Source organism: Girardinichthys multiradiatus, chromosome 5, assembly GCF_021462225.1.
Source record: "Girardinichthys multiradiatus isolate DD_20200921_A chromosome 5, DD_fGirMul_XY1, whole genome shotgun sequence".
Lineage (NCBI taxonomy): Eukaryota > Metazoa > Chordata > Actinopteri > Cyprinodontiformes > Goodeidae > Girardinichthys > Girardinichthys multiradiatus.
In genome coordinates, this window is record NC_061798.1 from 30,175,818 (window position 1) to 30,197,233 (window position 21,416).

Here is a 21,416-nt window from a genome sequence, read left to right on the forward strand (position 1 = left end):
AGGCTGGTATAGCTGCTGTTAATATGTGGGCTGGGGCGTATTCAGTCACTAAAAGTTGCCCTTAGCGGCGCAGCTGAAACCCGACAGGCTGTGACCTGGGAAATCAAATCCTCCTTATCAGCCCTCTGATCCATATCTCTGCTGCAGATTACTAAAAGAGATTGCGTGAAAGGCGTGAAGGAAAAGCGTTCCCGTGGGATTGTTGTGTGTGTGCACGGAGGTCATTTGCTTCTGGAGGTCTCATCTTCCTTGATTTGACTCGGATGCAGGAAAAATGAGATGTTTGCATCTTTGCAAATGAGTTAAAATACTCCAGACCTACTTTAGGTTTGTTTTGCCTATTGGGTCATATTCTCACACACAAACATGACAGACATGTTTCTTCCTTATAGCTGCTCAAAAAATGCTGGATCTCAAGGTTTTTCTAGAAACCTCTGCTGCAAGACCTCAACCAGAGGAAGTGATATAACCAAAGTTTAAAGTCGTTACACTGGCTGCCAGTCAGATTTTGATTTTAGTGTAAAATGTTAGTCTGAACCTTTAGAGCTTTACATTAACAGAATCCTTTCTATATTGTTGATTTGATTTCATCATATACTGTACCTGCTGTAGTCTGAGGTCATCTAATCAGAACCTTTCAGTGGTCCCTGCACCTGGCCAAATATTTAGGGAGACTAACCTTTCTAAGCTTTGGCACTTCCCCTATTTCTAGAAAGTTTGAACTCTGTGGTTACTTTTAAAAAGCAGCTGAAGACATTTCTATTCCAATAAATTTTTAGCTAGACCTTGGCACTTATGACTGTTGTTACGGCCTCTTGTGGTTGGGTTAGGCATTTGCCTTTCATGTGCAACATTGATTGCTGATGTGGGAGACCTGAGGACATGGTGAGACAGGTATGCTGCCACATTTTGCTTTCTAGATTATTTTGAATTGCACATTACAACATTTTGACATATATCCTCCACTCATGCACTCCATACATCACTGATTAAACTGACTTTCACACATTATATATTATGAAGTTTAGATTTTAAACCTTAGTTTTGCTGAATAAATTTATATTGGAGAACTTTTCTACATGGGGTGTTATCCTTTTTGTAGTGGCCTTTGAGCCGGGTCATAACACTGTATTGCGTCTGGTTTCTTTATTGTACACTGCTGTGTATTTTTGCTGGATTACCCTTTTTGTCAAGCACTTTGTGACATTTGCCTGTGTACAGGTGCTATATAAATAAACTTTTACTGAGTTTTCCTTCTACATCATGCATGCAAATTCTATAAATGAACATTATTTCTTTACTAGGCAATACATTTAATATTTTATTAGTATAAAAACTACAATGGACTCTACATAATTCATAGAACTAAATCGTGAAATGTGCAGGTAACAAGGTTCCCCACCTTGTTTTGATATTTAAGGCATTATCTCACAAACAAGTATAATAAACTTACATGTAAAGAGAATTCATCAAAATTAAGCATCAGTAGGTATTATGGAAATGAGACAATGTTCTTGGTAGAAAATGTGCTAAAACACATTTCTCTCTCTTTCTGGTAAAAATAAAATAAAATGTAGGCCTGTATCAAAAGTGTATTGTTAGAAAATGCTGGACTTTAAAAGCACAGAAATACAGTGACACATCCATAGTCATTTATCCTGGGACAAATGTACTGATATAACAGAGCAACTGCAGCAAGCAGAACTCAGTAAAAATGGGGTCCATGTGTGTGGTTTTTGAAGCAAATTTAAACATAAATATTCTGTTTAGTGAGTAATGCTTCTTATGTTGCTGAGAAATAAGTAGAAGTTCCTCTAGTTATAATAAAGCTGCAAAGAAGCTATCAAGCCTCCTCTCCAACACCCCAGAGTAAGCTTTCCCAGGGGGGCTGAGAATAATTAAACACTCTAACAGCTCCCCTTACTTTAAAACTGGGACCACCACCCCAGTCTGCCACTCCAGCGATGTTGTCCCAGTCCTCCAAGCGACACTGAAGAGGCGTCCCAACCATGACATTCCCACAATGTCCAGAGCCTTCTACATCAGTTCAGTATTTATCTGAGGTTACAGTTTGTTTGAGTTACACTAATTCATTCAGGACTAACTCAATCAAAATCATATATATTAGCAAGTCAATTGTGGCACTGACAGGGAACATTTGGTATTTTGGTGCAGAAAACTGCAAATGTAGAGCCAAAGACATGGACCAAATATCTGAAACATCACATAAACCTGTAAAAAAAATACATATGTGCAAAGAATGTGATGCTTGATGTCACATCTGAGCATATTGGGTCAAAAACGGTGTTGAGAAAACACTGACGGTGAAAAAAAGCTTAAGTTGAAGTTTCCAGTTCTATTAAATTTGATTTTTATTTGTCTTTAATTTTTCCATAACAACTTAGGTTTTAGAACTTTAAGTAACAGAAACGATTGGAGCACAACTCTACAAAACTTTCAGTACATCATTTTTTAAATTTGATTTGAAAAAATAAAGGAATAGTACAAAAAATATGTATTACTTTAAACATAAACAGTCTCATAGTGTTCAAAACCCAACAGATAAAAACAGTAAAACAGTATGGACAGTGAATGCACACGTTGACTGCTTGCAAACATATTAAATATGTTTTTATGTCCAATGTCTGCACTCAGCTCACACAATAAGATGCTAAAACAATATCAGCAGTTAATGTTTTTTTACCTGCCTTCTTTGTCTGGTGAGGGACACACTTGGCTCCTGGTTTGCTGCTCTGACATGAAGTTCCTGTTCAGTTTCAATTTTAACTTTGTGTTTTGGTGATCTGGGTTTGGGTCTCTTTGCAGGAGAACATTTGTGTGCAGATGGACAGCTGTACTGGTTCAGACATACAGAGCAGAGTGGGTTGACCGGAAGACAAACCTGCTGTCCGAAACCAACGAGTAGCCAGTTGATCTCACTCCATAGCTCCCTGCAACAGGAAAACATTTAGGTGAGTTGGTTGCAATTTTTGGCCACCTAGGGGCAGCATAACCATCTGAAAAAGAAACTTTCTACCTGTTAAAAATCTAACAATGATTATTGTTCATGGAAAAATGTTTGGTTTTAGCGACCTTGATAAATATACAGTCCAAAATAAACAAAACATTGAATGTGTAGTTTGAGTTTTAAGTCTAAATTAGTACAAATTCTTCATCTTCATGATAAACTAAAATTTACCATCAGTTAATGGCCTTAAAAGCCTTAAATATGGAACCTGCAAAAATCTGGATGGATGGATGGATGGATAGATGGATCCATCACAAGAAGTCACAAGAAAGACAGGAATAGAAAAAGGGAATAAATGAGAGGAGGACATAAAGAAGATAAGACATCAGGTAAAAGAGAAAGGAAGGCAGGACACAAAGCAGAAATCAAGGAGGAGGTAGGACACGATGCAATCACAGAAAGAAAGAGATGAGGATGGAAATACAGGGGTTGGACAATGAAACTGAAACACCTGGTTTTAGACCACAATAATTTATTAGTATGGTGTAGGGCCTCCTTTTGCGGCCAATACAGCGTCAATACGTCTTGGGAATGACATATACAAGTCCTGCACAGTGGTCAGAGGGATTTTAAGCCATTCTTCTTGCAGGATAGTAGCCAGGTCACTACGTGATACTGGTGGAGGAAAACGTTTCCTGACTCGCTCCTCCAAAACACCCCAAAGTGGCTCAATAATATTTAGATCTGGTGACTGTGCAGGCCATGGGAGATGTTCAACTTCACTTTCATGTTCATCAAACCAATCTTTCACCAGTCTTGCTGTGTGTATTGGGGCACCGCCTTCAGGATACAATGTTTGAACCATTGGATGCACATGGTCCTCAAGAATGGTTCGGTAGTCCTTGGCAGTGACGCGCCCATCTAGCACAAGTATTGGGCCAAGGGAATGCCATGATATGGCAGCCCAAACCATCACTGATCCACCCCCATGCTTCACTCTGGGCATGCAACAGTCTGGGTGGTACGCTTCTTTGGGGCTTCTCCACACCGTAACTCTCCCGGATGTGGGGAAAACAGTAAAGGTGGACTCATCAGAGAACAATACATGTTTCACATTGTCCACAGCCCAAGATTTGCGCTCCTTGCACCATTGAAACCGACGTTTGGCATTGGCATGAGTGACCAAAGGTTTGGCTATAGCAGCGCGGCCTGTGTATATTGACCCTGTGGAGCTCCCGACGGACAGTTCTGGTGGAAACAGGAGAGTTGAGGTGCACATTTAATTCTGCCGTGATTTGGGCAGCTGTGGTTTTATGTTTTTTGGATACAATCCGGCTTAGCACCCGAACATCCCTTTCAGACAGCTTCCTCTTGCGTCCACAGTTAATCCTGTTGGATGTGGTTTGTCCTTCTTGGTGGTATGCTGACATTACCCTGGATACCGTGGCTCTTGATACATCACAAAGACTTGCTGTCTTAGTCACAGATGCGCCAGCAAGACGTGCACCAACAATTTGTCCTCTTTTGAACTCTGGTATGTCACCCATAATGTTGTGTGCATTTCAATATTTTGAGCAAAACTGTGCTCTTACCCTGCTAGTTGAACCTTTACACTCTGCTCTTACTGATGCAATGTGCAATCAATGAAGACTGGCTACCAGGCTGGTCCAATTTAGCCATGAAACCTCCCACACTAAAATGCCAGGTGTTTCAGTTTCATTGTCCAACCCCTGTAAGTAAGGGTACAAAGAAGAAAGGCAACAAAGGAAGGATGGGCATGAGGCAAGGAGAAAGGAAGGAAAGAAAACAAGGAAGGAAGACAGACAGAAAGAACAACATGCATACTGATTCAGAGTTGGACATAAATGATATTCCACAATGTATTATACTTTCCCAGACTGTGCAGGAACCCTGTAAGTTCAGACCACTACATGCCGACTCAGACCTCCCTTACTGACATCACACCATAGTGTGATATTAGCCTTTTTAATCTATTCCGTTCATTTTAACATCCATTCAAAACCATGACAACAATTGAAATATGTAAAGGGAATTATTAATTTTGACGCGGTCAGGAAAGTTTCTTCCATTTTTTGTTTGTTTAAGTAACAGTATATCACTCGAACTAAAAGTGCATCTTTAAATTAAAAAAGTATATTGTAAGAAATGGATCAGGGTGTCTAAACTGTGTGAGTCTATTTTTTAAAGATGTATTGGGCATGATTTGGTTACCTTGGTAACCACTCCTCCAGGGCTTTGCGTGTGTCTTCTGGGTTCTTGGTTGGTTTCTTGAGCCAGCCCAGTCTGTTGGAGATGCGATGCACGTGTGTGTCAACTCCTAAACACAAACCATCAACACCAATGAAGACCTGAACCAAATCTGCTCTGCATGCGGTCTCATGCAACACTCCTGCAGCTGAGGATCACCTTAGAGGTGAGGTACGTTAGAGAATGTGGTTCATTCTGTTGTTCATCACCACCTCTGCAGTTGATTTTGCCAACTTTTACTTATTTTTTTGTGACTGACAGCTGCACATATTTATATGTTTAAACTATAATTAAACAAAACAAGCTACTCTAAGAGGCCACCACGGGGCCTTAAGTAAATGTGGTAGAACACATGTGATCTGATCATTTCCAGTCTGGAAAAACCCACATCCAACCTTAATGCAAGGTCCTGCGGCTGTCTGTCCTGATGCTTTACAGACAAACAACTAATGCCACTAGGAAGCAATTTAGAAGAAAACTCTAAGGTAATGCTGTCCAAATGTTTTGCAATGGGGGTCAAAAACACCAAGGTGAAACTAACAGTCTGCACAAAAATGTTTTTTTTTCTAAAAATTAAAAAGCAAGCACTGTTGACTTGCAGCAGGAAAGTGGTGGATTCAAATCTTGGCCTTGGGTCTTTCTGCATGGAGTTTGGATGTTCTCCCTGTGCATGCATGGGTTCTCTCTGGGTACCCCAGCTTTGTGGTTCTATTGGTTTCTGATGTAGAAAAATTTCTTAGTCCGTTTTCAGTAGCAAGAATGGAATATGGGTCCCCCTTTTCCACTTTGGCATTATCTTTTTCAAATAAACAATGACAATCTGAAACCTGTTCCATGGTTTTGTAAACTTGAGGTAAGATTTAAATAATTTTAGAGGTTGGTAAGGACCAGAACAGTTGCAGGGTAAAACTGTAGAACTGACAGAGGTTGTACTTTCTTTTTACAATGACTGTATTTTCTCAGAATTAGTTGTGGAGACATGCAGCTTCTCTAAAGACAAATTTTGTTTTCAGCAGGATCTCCTTCCAAAGACACAGCAGCAAACAATGATGTAAACAAACCTACAGACAAGTGTCCAACTATGTCACACATAACAAAGCCACATTGTTCTTATGATGGCATCAAGTCAGTTTTATTCAGCTGGACATCTGTGCACATCTGTGTATGCTTCAGATATAAGAACCCACCTATGCCAGACACTTGGTCCCAGGCAATGTCCATAGCCAGGTGAGCCATCTTAGGTCCGACTCCCGGCAGACGAACCAGCCCCTCCACGCTGTTTGGGATATCTCCTCCAAACTCCGTTATCAGCATGGCGGACGTCTGCTTGAGAAATTTCACCTTATTCTAGAGAAGAGGGTCAGTTTAATATATTAATTTTACAGTAAATAAGGAGAGGTGAAACAAGCAGAATGAGGAGCATTACCCTCCAGAAGCCGACAGGATAGATGAGTTCTCCCAGCTTTTTATCATCAGTGGCGACTATGTTCTCTGCAGTGCAGCCATGTACTCGAAGCCTCTGCATAGCTGCTCCTGTTACCTGGTCCTTTGTCTGGCTGGACAGCATGAGTGACACCAACACCTGGAAACGTCTCACCTTTGAAAAGGACAGAGTGTTTAACTGCGTAGACACAGTACTTTATACACTTTAAAACACAAACATCACAGCCCACACCTACATGTGCAGGGGCTTGTGTGTCGTAGCATTTCTCCGCTCCCAAGTTATCCACTGGTGCGTCACGACCGCTCCTCATCTCACGGATAAAACCCAATTGTTTCATCCAGCACGGAGGCTCCCAGTGCTCCATCTTTATCTGGGAAACGGCATCATCTCTGTCATATTCCACCTTGACCTGCCTTCTCCTGCGACCGTGAGGATGCTGTGATGAAGCTTCTGTCTGTGGCTGGACAGTGGTCTGCAGGAGCCGTTCATGGCAGCCATCTAAATAAAACAGAGAAAAAAGAAAGACATCAAAATGTATGTGTGACTAAATGTTACATAGTAAGGTCCTTGGTTGAATCTCCAAACTGTCTAGGCTGTTCTGTTTAAATGCAGAATGCATTTTTTTGTTTTTAAATTTGCAATATAAATGCCACTCCCAAAACCCCATGATACCCACTCTAGAACAGACAGCGGAATAAAGAAATAAGTAAATGAATAAATAAATAAATAAATAAAAAGGAAAATTAAAAAGGAGGAGTTGTAAACATACAGAAAATGATCTACTGAAGCAATTTCATATTTACATTTGTGAAAGTTTACACATTTTTCTCCACTGGTACCAAACAACGTTGAGCGGGATGTCAGGTGCTTAAAGCAAATAGAAACCCAAACCCAAGCAGGGTTCCAATGTGCAGAAACATAATTTTGACTTTCTGTTGAACGGTCAGATTTGTTTTTTCCTTTTTATATCTTGTTCTGAGAATAGACCTCAAACAAAAACAAATTAGCAAAACTTTTAAGTAAGAGAACAAATTCTGATTTATCCACACACTAGTTATATTATGTCAGTTGTTTGTAAGAAAGGATGCCCACAAAAATAGGGAACCTTGAAAAGCAGGCGATCTGCTCATCTCATCTCATGACTCGCAGACTTGTCTTGTGACCTGTTAGGCCATAAATGAGTAGTGCACAGGGTAGAAGCAATTACTACCTGCAACAAGGTAATGAAAACATTGTCATATTAATTATCCAGGTTACAATAATGTACGGTAAGTGAAATGCTGCGATACATGTTTAGCAGACAAGGTTGTCCTGACAAGTATTCATACTTGGTGGTGTGGATCTGTATTATCCCTTCTTTACTCTGATACCCCTCAATAAAAAACATTTCAACAGCTGCTTTTAGAAGTAATCTAAATGACAAATAGAGTCAATCTGTGTAATTTAATACATAATCTATAAATCCAGCTGTTCAGTGAAGCCCTCGGGTGTTTGTTAGAGCACATTAGAGAACAAACAGCATCATGAAAGCCAAGGAACACAGCAGACAGGTCAGGGATACGATGGTGGAGACGTTTAAGGAAGAGTTAGGTTATAAGACAACATCCCAAGCTTTGAACATCTCACAGAGATCTGTTCAATCCATCATCTGAAAATGAAGAGAATGACACAACTGCACGCCTACAAAGGGTCCGTGTAAACTGCTATGTGGGGCAATGGGAGCATTAATCAAAGAAGCAGCCAATAGATCCATGGTAACTCTGGAGGAGCTACACAGATCCACAGCTCAGGTGGGAAACTAACACTGCACATCACCCTAAACACACCAGCCCCATTGTGAAACATGGCAGTGGCGGTATAATGGTGTGGGTCTGCTTTTGTTCAGCAGCAACAGAGAAGCTGGTTGGAGTTGATAGGAAGATGGATGGGGTTAAATACAGGTCAACTCTGGAAGAAAACAGGTTAAAGGCTGCAAAATATTGGAGAGTTGAGATGAGGTTCCCACTCCAACCCATCTGTCTAATTGAGAATTTGTTACAAGATTTGAAAATTAATGTTTACAGATGCTCACTGTCCAATTTGACAGAGCTTGAGCTATTTTGCAAAGAGGTATAGGCAACAATTACAGTCACCAGATTTGGAAAAACTGGTACAGACATATACTCAGATTGCAACTTCAGGGAAAAGTGGCTCTACAAGGTATTGATCCAGGAGGGCTGAATGAACATTTTGAAACCCATTATCCTGTCCCTTCCACTTCGCAGTTATGATCTAGTTTGTTCAGGTTCAAGGGGCATGGCTACGTTTGCAAGGCACTCTATGAGTTTGACAAAATCCTGGTTTCTACTCAAGATACGTGACATGTCATGTTTTCTTACAACCAAGGTGAATCTCTTTAAATGTTTTTTATAAGCAAACACGATGCTTACATGTCCAGGACAGTCCTCTGTACATTTGTACACAACTAAAACAGTTCCTTACGCATGCGCAAATAACGTTATGTAAAGTAGTTGAAATAGGGCATGTTTCTTTAGATTTGTGATACCAGTGTATTTGGTGAGCCTAACGTGAACATACCGGTGGATGAAGAGGTTACAGAGGGCTCCAGTTCGGACACTGTCGCCTCCTCTGCCTCCACCTTCAGCTTCACTGCAGGAACGGTGTCTACATCCTTCTGTCTGCTGGTGAGTTTGGAGCTCAGAGAAGCTGCAGGTACCCTGCCCGCACCCTGACTGCTTTTCCGGGTGAGAACAGATCTGCTTTGCATGAAATACGGAGAACTCATTTTTAAACTCTGAACTACATAACACAGCTTTGTCCCAAAGCGGACATTACGAAGCATTGCATAGAGCAGGACATGAAGTTGGTCTCAGGTTTGTAGTATCTGTGCTCAAAACTAAACTAAATTTGTTTATTTGATATTGATATATTTTAGAGTATTATACATAATTACAGCGTTGATCCACAGATTTGAAGAAGGACATTTCTCAAAATACAACATGATTAAAAAGAAACTTAATTAAAACATGTGAAAAGAGAAACAAACATTTCATAAGCTACTAAGGAAGACCTAACAAATAGTCACATTAATTTTCACATTTTTTATCGTCTTTTGTTATTGAATTTTCTAAATGTTGTTACATTTTGACTTTTTTGTTGTGTCTTGCACTATAGCCTTTCTTTATGACCAGCAATTTATATATGAGCGAAAATGTTGAGGCTGTAATTGAGTGAATACACAAACGGCTTGCCATAAAAAGCAGTGCCCTGTGATTCAATAGGAAGCCAACTTCAGTAGCGTCTGGACGTTTAGCTAGCCGTTAGGCTAATAGCTGTAATGGCTTCAAGTTAAATAACTTGTGGAAGACCTTTCTACAGTAAATGGTTTGCTTTTTTCCCGAATACATGATTACTTTCAATGATAACTAGATGACTAATGAAAAGGGGCTTTAGCTTATGTTTTGTGACGCTGGAGTCTCGCAACAACTCCATTTCCCATAAAGGAGAGCGGCAAACGTGTTTTGACAGGAAGTGTCGCTGTCAGAGCATTTATGTGTCATCCGGTTGGTGAGTAGAAGACTGAGAACAAGCTTTCGGCAACAAACAGTGAGTTATTTGAATGCATAGTAGCAGCAGACGGCCTGGTTAGCTTTAAAAGGGCGAAGCCAAGGATAAATGAAGAAGAAAGCGACTTCGTTTCCGTAAGGTGAGATAAAAAATGGCCCAAGTGAGGAGGTTACCTGGTTCAGGTCCATAAATCTTCAATACCAAAGCAATGTTAGCCTGTGTGTGGCAACGTAAACGTAGCTGAGGCTTCAGTTGCGCCATTGTGCGTTTCTTCTGATGATGCATTGTTTATGGTGTCAGTCATGATTTCCTGTGGCAGGAGGACACTTGGCACAGATGTTGTTGTTGGACTGAAACAGAACAGCCCTTGTCTGGCTGCTCCTCCCCTCCCCTCTCCTCTGTCAAGTCCCACATGACAGCAAACTCCTATCCCCCCCCCACCCCCGGTTTACACATTTACAGGCTGCTAAACTGCACTCCCGGATCACAATAAATGATCTGTTTACAGAAGGTGCACTTAAGAATGTTCCCATCTGCAGATGAATTTAGGTGGCTACACAGGATAAAACAGATTGGTTTCATTATGTGTTGCTGGTTGTTGCTGCTGTCACCAACTCTTTACCCGTTCTGGCCCTGAGCCAGAGGAGATATTAGCTTTTTAAAGTTTTCACACCGCTTTCAAATTCTGTCACCTTTAAAGCCACAAACGTCAGTGTATTTTAGTATGATTTTACAAGATAGACTAAAAGCAATACATGCAAATTTGTAAAGTGAAAGGAGGCGTTATAATTACTGACAAATATCTGAAAAGTGTAAAGTACATACGTATTCAGCTCCCGTCACACTGATACCCCTAAATAAAATCCAGTGCAACTACATAGAAGTTACCTAATAATTAACTTGAGGCCGTCAGTGTATAATCTAATCTCAGTGTGAATCCAGCTGTTCTGTGAAAGCCTCAGAGGGTTTTTTTTAGATTACGTTGAGGTAAACACAGCTGCATGAAGACCAAGGAACCCAGCAAACCGGTCAGGGATACAGTTGTGGTTGCACAATTCCATGTAATGGACACCGCAAACATGTGGAGGAAGATACTCTGGTCAGATGAGACAAAAATGACACTTTTTGGCCTTCAGGCGAAACACACTGTGTCCGGGAAATCTCGGGCTGAATCCCATTTCCATGGGTTATCTGTACAAGTAGCACTCCCCCTATCCACAGGCACTTCATTCAGGAGGTGGTTAAAGTATTCTCCTTAGAAATGGGACATTTCTCCAAGAAGTACGATCACTGCCTGATCTCACAGTTGTGCATTACTTTGTGTTGGTATGTAACATAAAGTCCCACAAAAATATATTGAAGTTTGTGGCTACAATGTAACAAAATGTGGTAAATTCAAGTAGTTTGAATACTTTTCTAAGACCCTGTGCACATCAGCCATTTCAGAAAAGCTAATTATTTTTTCACATTTTCTTGCTGCTTTAAATTTAGTTTTTATTTGTCTCAACAATTAATAGTTTATGCAGTGCAAGTAGTCAGACAAAAAATGCACTTATCTTTAAAACAAATGCAGATTTACAACCTATTACAGCTAAATCTGTTTTAAAAAGTAAATCAGAATAGAAAAAGCACGACTATTTGTGAAACAGTATATGTGTTACTGTTGCAGGTAGCCATCAGCAGCAGCTCTGAAAGTCTTTCACCATGAATAAGCAACAAAGCAAAGAAACGCTGAAAGAAAAAATGAGGGGGATCTTTGGTCTGGGGACGCCACGCCAGCAAGCCAAGCAGTGTGACTCGAAGCTGCCAGAGTTTATAATCACAGCCGACATTATAAAGGTAAGTAAAACAATGCTTCTGTTCAGGTCCTGTTCCCCAGGCTCTCCTCCTCCATTTGTGCCTTTGCTGTTGAGTTTCTACATTAAATGCAGCTTCAGTTATGTTGACTCTGGTGCAATAGGAAGCCTGCACCGATGCAAGCTCACCAACCAAGCTAATATTCTAAAGTAAGACCTATTCTCTATTTGGTCCTTTCAGGCAGATTACTCCATGGATTTAGTAAAACTTGGTTGTGATGCAAATTTCAAGACAGAAGTTTTGTGACGGTTCTCATGGGTTTAAAGTAAATTAAGGTTAAAGTCGTTTAGAAACCATAGGAAACACAAGCAGAAGTTTTAATTAAAAACAAATAAATTATTCTCCTTGTGACATTTAAAATGATGTCTTAAGTGTTCTGATCTTATTTTTGCTGATGTTAAATGGCAAAAATAACAATATAGCAGTTCAAATCAAAGAATGTTTTTAAACTGAACTTCGTATGTTTTTATTGACTGCTGAACTGAATTTAGGTTTTTGACTAATTACTGATAGCAGTAAAAATGAATAAGCCACTGTTTATCGTTGATGATTAGGAGGTATCATCACACAATCAAGGCATTTGAGGCTGAAATAGAACTGGACCTAATGTTTATTATTCTTTGTAATATTATTTTCCCCATAATATTTAGCATGTCACCTTTGTTTTCTGCGTGTTTTGCAGGAGCTCCACCCTGATTGTGGCCTGAGCAACCGCATCCGGGTGATGAACCAAATCTGTGACCTGGCAAAAATCAAAAAATTTGAAGAGGTGATTGACTTGGGTTGGGTTTTTCTACTGAATGCTGTTATGTGACAGCAGCGGGTGGAATCTGCCATGTTCATTTAACCTGTGAGTCTGTGTCGTTCAGAATGCAGTGGAGGCTGTGTGGAAAGCCGTGGAGGACATGCTGTCCCCGGAGCAGCCGCCAGAGGCCAGACATGCTGTCCTGCAGCTTCTCAGGGCCATCATACAAGGACAGGTAGACCTCCACACGATTCATCTTGGGCAGCATGTGCAAAAAAACAAAACATGACTGTTATTTTTTTTCAAATAGTTTGATCATTTAAAAGATTTTCAGGATCATTGTTTCCATGTCCAAGTTAAAATGATTACTCATGAGCATGCTGGCAAAGAATAATGGCATCACAAAGTCCCAGCTCAAATTTAAGCTGTTATGATGAAGGTTTATTTTATTTATTTATTTGTTTTTAAGGGTGAGTGGCTCGGTCCTCTGAGGGCGTACTTTTTCAAGGTGATCAGAGACTACCAACCTTGCCACGAGGACCTCTCAGAAAGACTGGAAGTGTTCAAGGCTTTAACGGAAAACGGGAAGGACATCACATACCTGGAGGAGGACATAGGTAAAAACATGCATAAATAAATCTTCTATTATTGAGCTTCAGTGCTGTATTTTGGTTTCCTAATTAACTCAAAATAAACTCTTAATAAGACTTAATCAGAAGAAGCTAGGCACTGGTAAACTTATACCTCATCCTCCTCACAACTAACCTGCTTCACCATATGTCCTCAGCAAATGTTCTGTGTTAACATTGTACCATTCCTCTACATCATGGTATGTGGAGCACTAATCCTGTGCGCATTTTAGCAAAGTGAAATCTGTCTGAATTACAGATGAGTTATTTTTAACATTGAGCAAGGCTTCAAATCAAAATTTATTGTTAACCGATTTTCAGCACTTCAGTCCTTATAATAAACTGCTTTACTTCTCTTTTACACAATCACTTAGAAAGTCTTGATCTTCTCTCTCTCAGCGCGGTTTGTCCTCCTGTGGATGGACATAGGTCTCACCTCAGACTTCCTCCACGTTCTCGTGAATCTGGTTAAGTACAACAGCTGCTACCTGGATCAGAACGTCTCCAGCATGGTCCAGTAAGTCTTATGAACACATGGAAACACACTCAGTGTTGGATATGCTTCAAGGTCTTTCTAGAAACACAGTATACTGAGTTTCGTTAGTTTTTTTTTGGCAGAGAAAGACGTATTTCTCTAGAAATGTTTTTCAGTTTTTGTTGCAGCCCAGCTGGTTATTTTGCATTCAGAAAACCCGATTAACCTTTTCTGCTCTCTGCAGGAAAATCTGTGTCCTGTGCAACAGAACAACATCATCCACTGATATAGAGGTTGGTTGGTTGTCGTCCTGTCAAACTTCTGAAAACGGAAGCGTTTTCGTCTCTGAAGCATTGATTTGTGTCCATACGCCTTCTCTACTGTCTGGCTTACAAAAGCCTCTCGACTCTGCAGGATTTTAAACATAAAAAGGCCGTATCATCCATATTGGATGAAGGTTTTAGATGTTTTATTAAAGCAATGGTTTTACAAAGGAGTCAAACCGCCAGTTTAATTTCTGACCTTACCTTGAAAACGGAAGGTCAGAAATGAATGACTAATAAAAGGTTAATATTTAACAGAATAAGCTTAGCGAAATCTATCTTTAAAATAGAATTTAAATAGGACTGGCAACTTCTCCAGGGTCTGAAAAGCCTCAATCACTGGGACCTTTTTGTTAAATCTTCATTTTAAATAGCTGTCAGTATTTATTCTAATGTGGGATTTTATTAAAAAAAAGACACAAAAAAGTTATGTCATTGGCCTTCAGCAACTTGGTTGAAAAAAAAAAAAAAAAAAAGCTTAACCTGAAAAGAAGAGGTTGCCATATTAAAAAAACAACGTTTAAATAAGAAAGCAAAACTCATAACAGTCACAACTGATATTGACACATTAACACAAGTTTACATACATTTATTTACATTTTGGCAAGATAAATTCAATAAATTCGTCACCCTTTGTGTTGGCTGGTAATAGATAACGCTGAGTATAAATACTGGGCTGCTGAGTGATCCCAGCTCCTCTGAGTATCAACCTCCATCCACCCTGGACAGGTCGCCAGCCCATCACTGGGCAACACAGGACAGACAACCATGCACACACATTCTCTTACCTAAAGGCAGTTTAGATCAACCAGTTTACTGTTGTTTGACCATTACGTTGTGATCGCTCAAAATTGAAAGATTCATTCAATGAATTGCGCAGGCCTTGAATATATAAAACCTATTTGTGGCTAAAATGCAACGTATGTACAAAGTTATTGGTTTGAATTAAGCATTGTTCTGTGCAGTTAGATTGCATGCTAGGGGTGCTGATCGTATGCTTGGTTGGGTTTTGTGTCCAGGTGGCGCTTCAAGTCTTGGATGCTGTTGTTTGCTACAACTGCCTGCCCTCAGAGTCCCTCACTGTCTTTATTATAACGCTCTGCCGTACGGTTAACGTGAAGGAGTTCTGTGAATCATGCTGGAAGGTGGGAAATTAACCGCCGAGGATAAATACACACTTGTTTGGGTTTTATGAAGGGATTCTCATGCATTTCTTTGCTCCTATGGGTCACCAGCTGATGAGGAAAGTTCTGGGGACTCATCTGGGTCACAGTGCTATTTACACCATGTGCCGGATCATGGAAGAGAGGTATCGTTACTTGTCAAATTTACAGCATTCTTTTTTTTCACTAATGCTAAAATATTTATTCTGGTGTTTTAAAGTGAAAGTTATTCAAGTTCACAAGTGTTTTTAAAGTGAAACCTCCACCAGGGTGTACATGGAAGACGCGCCGCTGCTGAGAGGAGCGGTATTCTTTGTGGGAATGGCTCTGTGGGGCGCTCACAGACTCCATGCTCTGAAAAACACACCAACACTCGTTCTGCCATCTTTCTACAAGGTAACTAATACATTGACGTTAATCTATTCTTACACAGGGGCATTTACATTTACAGCTTTGGTCTATTCAGTATACACCACTAGATTAAAAGTGCATTTTTCAGTGTATTTGTCTAACATGTTAAAATTTCTTAATATAAGTACATCTGAATATGTATTTTTCTAATGCAAACTGCACATTAATGTCCCAAACATGAATTTTCCTCCACACATGAATGTGCAGGATGGCTGTGCCTGCCCGCATGCATGCCTCTGTTGATGGTGTTGAAGAAGCGCTTTCTTCTAGAGCCTTTAAAGAGATGTCTGCAATGGGAGGAAATGACCTGCTGTCTTCCTGAGTAAATCTTTGTTAAACCAGTGTTATGGCAGACAGATGAAGGAAGTGTTAATGTACCGATTTATTTTTATTTATAAGCCCGGAGACTGTGAGGGGTGTGATGCTTGCACTTAAAAACAGTGTTATACGGGCTGCCAGTGTTGCCAGAATTTGTGGCCGTTGTGTTGGCTTATTGACCCACTGCTAAATGTTTTCTGATGGAGAGCACCTTATGATGTCTTCTCTGGAGTCTTACTGTAGGTGGTTACTCAGAAATATTTAGAGGGAAAAAAAACATTTATTGCCGCCTTTCGGCCAGCCGACCTGCAGTGTGCAGCAGCAGGTGGAGGGGGAGCGCTGCTTCACTCTTAAGCCTAGATCACTTGTTGCTCCTATAATTTGGGGTTCAGATAAATCACATGAGAAAGGATACAGAAAGGCCAGCTGGACCTGATTAATAACTGTGGCTGCCTGACTTCTGCTTTTAGGCTATGTCATGTGCCAATGAGGTGGTGTCGTATGAAATCGTCCTCTCCATCACCAGACTGATTAAGAAATACGGCAAAGAGCTGCAGGTGGTCACATGGGACATCCTGCTGGGCATCATAGAGCGACTGCTGCAGCAGATCCAGGTTCACACAAACATACTGCATGTGGAAAGTAGATGGAAATCGAACAGGTTTAGAGAGGCTAAGTCGTTTTCCTTTTTGTATGGTTTTAGACGATAGGCAGTGCAGAGCTGAAGGCCATCGTCTATGAGCTGCTGACCACAGTAGAGGAGCTGTATGAGCAGAACGGTTACCACGGCTCCACGGAGAAGTTCTTCAGTCTGGTGGAGAAATGTGCCGACAAGAGACCTGTTCGTACCTCTGTGTTGTCTTGTGTTTTGTATTTAATCATCTCCTGCAGCATAGCTTCCCTTGTCATTTTAATCTCCTATGCGACAGGATGCATCAGTGCTGACCCTTATCTCGTACAGAGCACAGTCCATTCAGCCTGCAAAGGATGGCTGGATTCAGAGCCTCTACTGCCTCATGGAGAAGTTCTTTAGGTAGGATGCACTCAGGAATCGGATCAGCATTTTCTTCTTCTCCTTGATTACTGGGATCACACTCCTGTTGTTTCCTCTCTGTGTTACTCTGAAAGGAACGAGACTCGCAGTGTGATCAGGATTAAAGTGCTTCATATCCTCTCATTTGTTCTCAGTACCAACCGCCAGCTCTATGAGGTTTGAACACACACACACACACACACACACACATGTTTGCATTTTTTGTAAATCCAGTGCGCTGATCAGAGATGAGAGACTTTCTTGTTTGGGCTGTTTTTACATTTGCTGAACAAGCAGAACATGTTTTTATATATCTCTTGTTTCTTTTTTTTTTTTTTTAGAAGTGGTAAAATTTAATCTTTGACCACATATTGTAGTTCTTTATTAATCTGTTTTGTTTTTCCAGGATGAGCTGATTGAAAAGGTTGTGATCCCTCAGCTCAGTGGGATAGCTGAAGACCGGGACCTGGCGGTCAGAAAACAGGCCACCCAGCTGCTGGTGGATCTTGCTGAGGGCTGTAACACGCATCACTTCACCAGCCTCCTGGACATCATCGAGCGGGTAAATGCAGGCAGATAAAACATCTCGCGGTTATCTAATTACTTCTGGCTCAGTCAGGTTTAAGTTTGGTTTTCTGTACAGGTGGCCAGTCGCTCTCTCTCTTGCTCTGGGTCCCTGGAGGTTTCTGAGAGAGACCCCACAGCTGACTCCCCTATGGAGGATGTCAAGACTGCTGTACTGGGCCTGCTGGAAATCCTGCAGGTATTTATTTGGCAGTAATTTGTCTGTTTCTTCAGAAATTTGTTATGCGTATGAAATTGGAAATTTTTGTCCTGCCATAGAGCAAACTTTACAGCCTGCCTGCCAGCCATGCAAGTCGTGTTTATGAGCTGCTTGTCAGCCACCTGCAGCTTCACTACAAGAACAAATACTGCTCAGCTACCGCTTCAACTATTAGACTACAGGTAAAAACGGACCCATTTTCTGTAAACACTTTATCTTTGCTCAGCTTCATCCTGCTTAACTCCTCTGCTCTTGCTGTTTTTCTTATGAACTTGTCTGTTCAGGTGTTTGACTTCTTCCTGAAGATGCACGCCGACTCCCTGCATCGCATCGGGGTTCCCAACAAGGATGGAGTGATGAGGTTCAGCCCTTACTGCTACTGTGACACCGGGTAAAAACAAACACGTGCGCAGAAGAGGCTCATCCTGCTTGAACCAGCCTGACGATGACAAAACCGTTTTGTTTCAGGGAGCCAGAGAAACGCGTTTGTGATAAAAAGCCGGCAGGTTCTATATCCCCCCCTGCTGGCAGTCCTGCTCCAGTTGCTGCTCTTCCTGCTTCGGCTGCCTCCATTCGTACAGCCTACCTTCCATACGCACCTGCCTTCAGCGTCCTACTGCAGTGCCTCAAGATGGTACACAAAAACATTTCCAATCACAACACAGTCAAGCTTTCTTTGTTTTTCTGTAAATTGTAAGAGCTGGATTGATTTACAGTCTGAAAAACATGGAATATTTGTAGGCATAAACTAGATTCTTTCAGGGTTCCTATGCGGACTTGAAAAGTTTGCTTTTATTGTGTTCCAGATGTGGATAAGTTTGACAAAAGAAAATACAGTATGTAAAAAAAGTATTTGATTTCTTAGACTTTTACCCATCTTTCATTTTCTAATGGACAAAAATCGAAAAGGCTTCATAAATGCATTGGTTTTAATGCTGAAATATATTATATTGTTTTGCTTTATTGCTTATTAGCCACATGACACGTTGATTAGACATGTTACCCACCAATATTCTGGGTTTTTGACTTGGTGACTGAATGCACACACATTCAAAAATCAGAAATAGGTCAGTTTGGTTCCCCTCACACACTTGCAGACTCCATTCTTCACTCCCTCTTTTGCTAACAGTGTTTTGGGCCAACTGACCACAATTCCAGCAGTCCTGATGTAGACTTTCCCAGAGTGGGAATCAGGGGTACAGTTGGGCAAGAAATTGTATCCCCATCTTCAGTTTTTCCTGAGGGTTATTTCTGGTTCAGCGTCAGGCTTCGGAAAGCCTTCCTTATATTGTCACGCTTCCACCGTAGACACACACTTGATGAATCAGTGTCTCCCTTTATTCAACCTTTTTGAGTCTTCTCTTAGAGCGTGTGTCTCATACTTTAGCTCCTGGCCATCGGCGTCCTGCAACTTTTAGATGTCTCGTATTCAGGACACCTGTTGAAAAACCAACTCTGTAATTCAACCTTTGGATTGGTTGGACCAGAGGTGCATCTAAAAGTTCCAGGACACTGGATCCTGAGGACTGGAGGAGTTTGAGACAGAATCAGGAGTTATGTGTTCGTGAGTGGGGAGTAAAACGTGCTACAGAAGCCACCGGTGGTGGTTAAGTCAGCCACGAGGATTTAACAAACCCGCTTTGTTTAGTTCATTGCAGACGAATAAGTGTCTTCTTGGTGGGGTTATAAGCCAAACCTTTGTGGATATTGAGCTAATGGGTGTGCCAAACATGTCTGGGCCCGTGAGACTTTTATGTAGGTTTGTTTGTTTGTTTGTTTTGCAGGACACTGACTGGAAAGTGCTAAAACTTGTTCTTGACAAACTGCCTTGGATGCTGCAGTACAAAGTGCTGCTGCTCACTTCATCGTGCAGCTTGGACCAGCTCTGTTCCACGCTCTGCGCCATGGTAGCACACATTCATGCACACGTTAACCAGTCCACGTACAGAAGTTTAACCAGTAGTCCCCGTCGATCTGATTTGTTTTCTGTCTACAAAGGTGACAGATCGTCAGATCTCAGATCGTTTGAAAAAGATGCCAGAGGGTTCTTCCCGCACAGATGTTCAGCTGGCTGTGGTTCCCGTTCTTACGACAATAACCTCTTACCACAGCTACATGGACCAATCCAGACAGGTAGATGCTATTAGATTAAAATTAGCTATAGATCTGTGTGCTGTTCTGGCAGATTGAATCACTAATTAGTCAGATGTTAGAATACTGGCCTGCATCAGGTGGTTGGGTTTGTTTTTATTACATTCTCATGGTGGATCCTGCTGACTTTCATTTCCTTTTCCTCCTGCAGAGAGAGTTAGTTCAGTGTCTCGAAACTGGCCTCATTTATCGCTGTGCCAAACAGTGTGTGGTGGCCCTCACTATGTGCACGGTGGAGATGCCTGACATCATGATCAAGCTTCTCCCGGCTCTTATCGTCAAGCTCACCCACATCTCTGCTACTGTAGCTATGGCTTCTCCCATGCTTGAGTTTCTCTCCAGTGAGTTCCCACAGCAAATTTTTTTATCAGATTTTCATGTCGATTGCTGGAGCTCAGCTATAGTTTCAGCTGCAACACAGATTAAGTGTTCATATAAATGTTTAATATCCTCTGTGTTTTGCAGCTCTGGTCCGGTTACCCCATCTGTACGGCAACTTTGTAGCCGAGCAGTATGTGAGCGTGTTTGCCATCTCGCTGCCCTACACCAACCCCTCCAAGTTTGTGCCGTCACACATTAATATGCATTTTGTCAGCTGCACAGGCTCTTTCTGATTTGTCATTTCTGTTCACTCCCATCAGATTTAACCAGTATATCGTTTCCCTGGCCCACCATGTGATCGCCATGTGGTTCATACGCTGCAGACTCCCCTTCCGCAAGGACTTTGTTCAGTACATAACCAAGGTGAAACAACACTATCATCTACAGGGCGATCACTCCACCCTTCAAATGTTTTTATTTTTTTTTTATTTTACTTTTTTCGCCCAAACATTTAGTGAAAAGTAGAGAAATATTACAAGAACAACATGTGGTACAAACATACAAATCAAGACAGACACTTATTCAGCTATGAGCAGCTGTTTTTGTGTGAGTTCTCAGTGCTGGAGGTGAAATGGAGTCCTGGTTGCACAAGATGAGGATTTGATTGTTTGAATCTGCAACTGCGACGACAAATGAAACGCCCCCCTTCAAATATAGTGGATTTCAGAAATGCATACACCCCTGGTATAAGGCGAGGTTTATGTGATACAGTAAAATGAGACCACGAAAATTATTTTGGTATGATGGGTATTCTGTACAATTCAACAAAATTTAGTTGAAAAGATCCTGACTGGTAATATTTGCTCACTCTACCATGGGACGGTTTTCCCAGTCTATCAGATTGTGAGTACATCAGGTTTTCTGTCAGATTTAGTTCTGGACTCTGGCTAGGGCCGTCT

General features: G+C 41.1%; 2 protein-coding genes across 8 annotated transcripts in view; one reads left to right on the top strand and one right to left on the bottom strand.

The window, feature by feature from the left end:
• Positions 1 to 2,354: 2,354 nt before the first annotated feature.
• nthl1 (nth-like DNA glycosylase 1) lies at positions 2,355 to 10,597 on the bottom strand. 2 transcript variants are annotated; one of them, XM_047364240.1, is made up of 6 exons: positions 10,421 to 10,597; positions 6,916 to 7,178; positions 6,663 to 6,833; positions 6,424 to 6,583; positions 5,201 to 5,306; positions 2,355 to 2,951 (listed from the first exon to the last, which is right to left on the bottom strand). In XM_047364240.1, the coding sequence occupies exons 1-6, from the start codon at positions 10,530 to 10,532 to the stop codon at positions 2,690 to 2,692; spliced, it is 1,074 nt and encodes a 357-aa protein (XP_047220196.1). In that variant the 5' UTR covers positions 10,533 to 10,597; the 3' UTR covers positions 2,355 to 2,689. The 2 variants fall into 2 exon arrangements, with proteins under 2 accessions (XP_047220196.1, XP_047220195.1); XM_047364239.1 differs by lacking the exon at positions 10,421 to 10,597 and adding an exon at positions 9,258 to 9,543.
• The window catches only part of tsc2 (TSC complex subunit 2), a 34,861-nt gene continuing 22,672 nt past the window's right edge, over positions 9,228 to 21,416 (top strand). For 2 of the 6 annotated variants that reach the window (XM_047364232.1, XM_047364237.1), the window contains exons 1-24: positions 10,233 to 10,386; positions 11,917 to 12,086; positions 12,787 to 12,873; positions 12,974 to 13,084; positions 13,319 to 13,466; positions 13,878 to 13,995; positions 14,198 to 14,246; positions 15,296 to 15,421; positions 15,512 to 15,585; positions 15,694 to 15,835; positions 16,639 to 16,782; positions 16,872 to 17,009; positions 17,098 to 17,201; positions 17,297 to 17,378; positions 17,608 to 17,763; positions 17,845 to 17,964; positions 18,045 to 18,167; positions 18,270 to 18,376; positions 18,454 to 18,619; positions 19,770 to 19,892; positions 19,984 to 20,118; positions 20,288 to 20,477; positions 20,602 to 20,695; positions 20,778 to 20,880. In XM_047364232.1, the coding sequence (XP_047220188.1) occupies positions 11,952 to 12,086; positions 12,787 to 12,873; positions 12,974 to 13,084; positions 13,319 to 13,466; positions 13,878 to 13,995; positions 14,198 to 14,246; positions 15,296 to 15,421; positions 15,512 to 15,585; positions 15,694 to 15,835; positions 16,639 to 16,782; positions 16,872 to 17,009; positions 17,098 to 17,201; positions 17,297 to 17,378; positions 17,608 to 17,763; positions 17,845 to 17,964; positions 18,045 to 18,167; positions 18,270 to 18,376; positions 18,454 to 18,619; positions 19,770 to 19,892; positions 19,984 to 20,118; positions 20,288 to 20,477; positions 20,602 to 20,695; positions 20,778 to 20,880 (2,775 nt within the window). In that variant the 5' untranslated portion in view covers positions 10,233 to 10,386; positions 11,917 to 11,951. Of the gene's footprint in view, positions 9,425 to 10,232; positions 10,387 to 11,916; positions 12,087 to 12,786; positions 12,874 to 12,973; positions 13,085 to 13,318; positions 13,467 to 13,877; positions 13,996 to 14,197; positions 14,247 to 15,295; positions 15,422 to 15,511; positions 15,586 to 15,693; positions 15,836 to 16,638; positions 16,783 to 16,871; positions 17,010 to 17,097; positions 17,202 to 17,296; positions 17,379 to 17,607; positions 17,764 to 17,844; positions 17,965 to 18,044; positions 18,168 to 18,269; positions 18,377 to 18,453; positions 18,620 to 19,769; positions 19,893 to 19,983; positions 20,119 to 20,287; positions 20,478 to 20,601; positions 20,696 to 20,777; positions 20,881 to 21,416 lie in introns of those variants that run through there. The other 4 variants (XM_047364235.1, XM_047364238.1, XM_047364233.1 and 1 more) reach the window with 3 other exon arrangements.

Coding starts and splice junctions, on each gene's coding strand:
- nthl1 (XM_047364239.1), bottom strand. CDS start 9,522: ATGCTTCGTAATGTCCGCTTTGGGACAAAGCTGTGTTATGTAGTTCAG. Junction 6,834..6,915: donor ACACACAAGCCCCTGCACAT/GTAGGTGTGGGC, acceptor TCCTTTTCAAAG/GTGAGACGTTTCCAGGTGTT. Junction 5,307..6,423: donor GGACCAAGTGTCTGGCATAG/GTGGGTTCTTAT, acceptor GTTTGTGTTTAG/GAGTTGACACACACGTGCAT.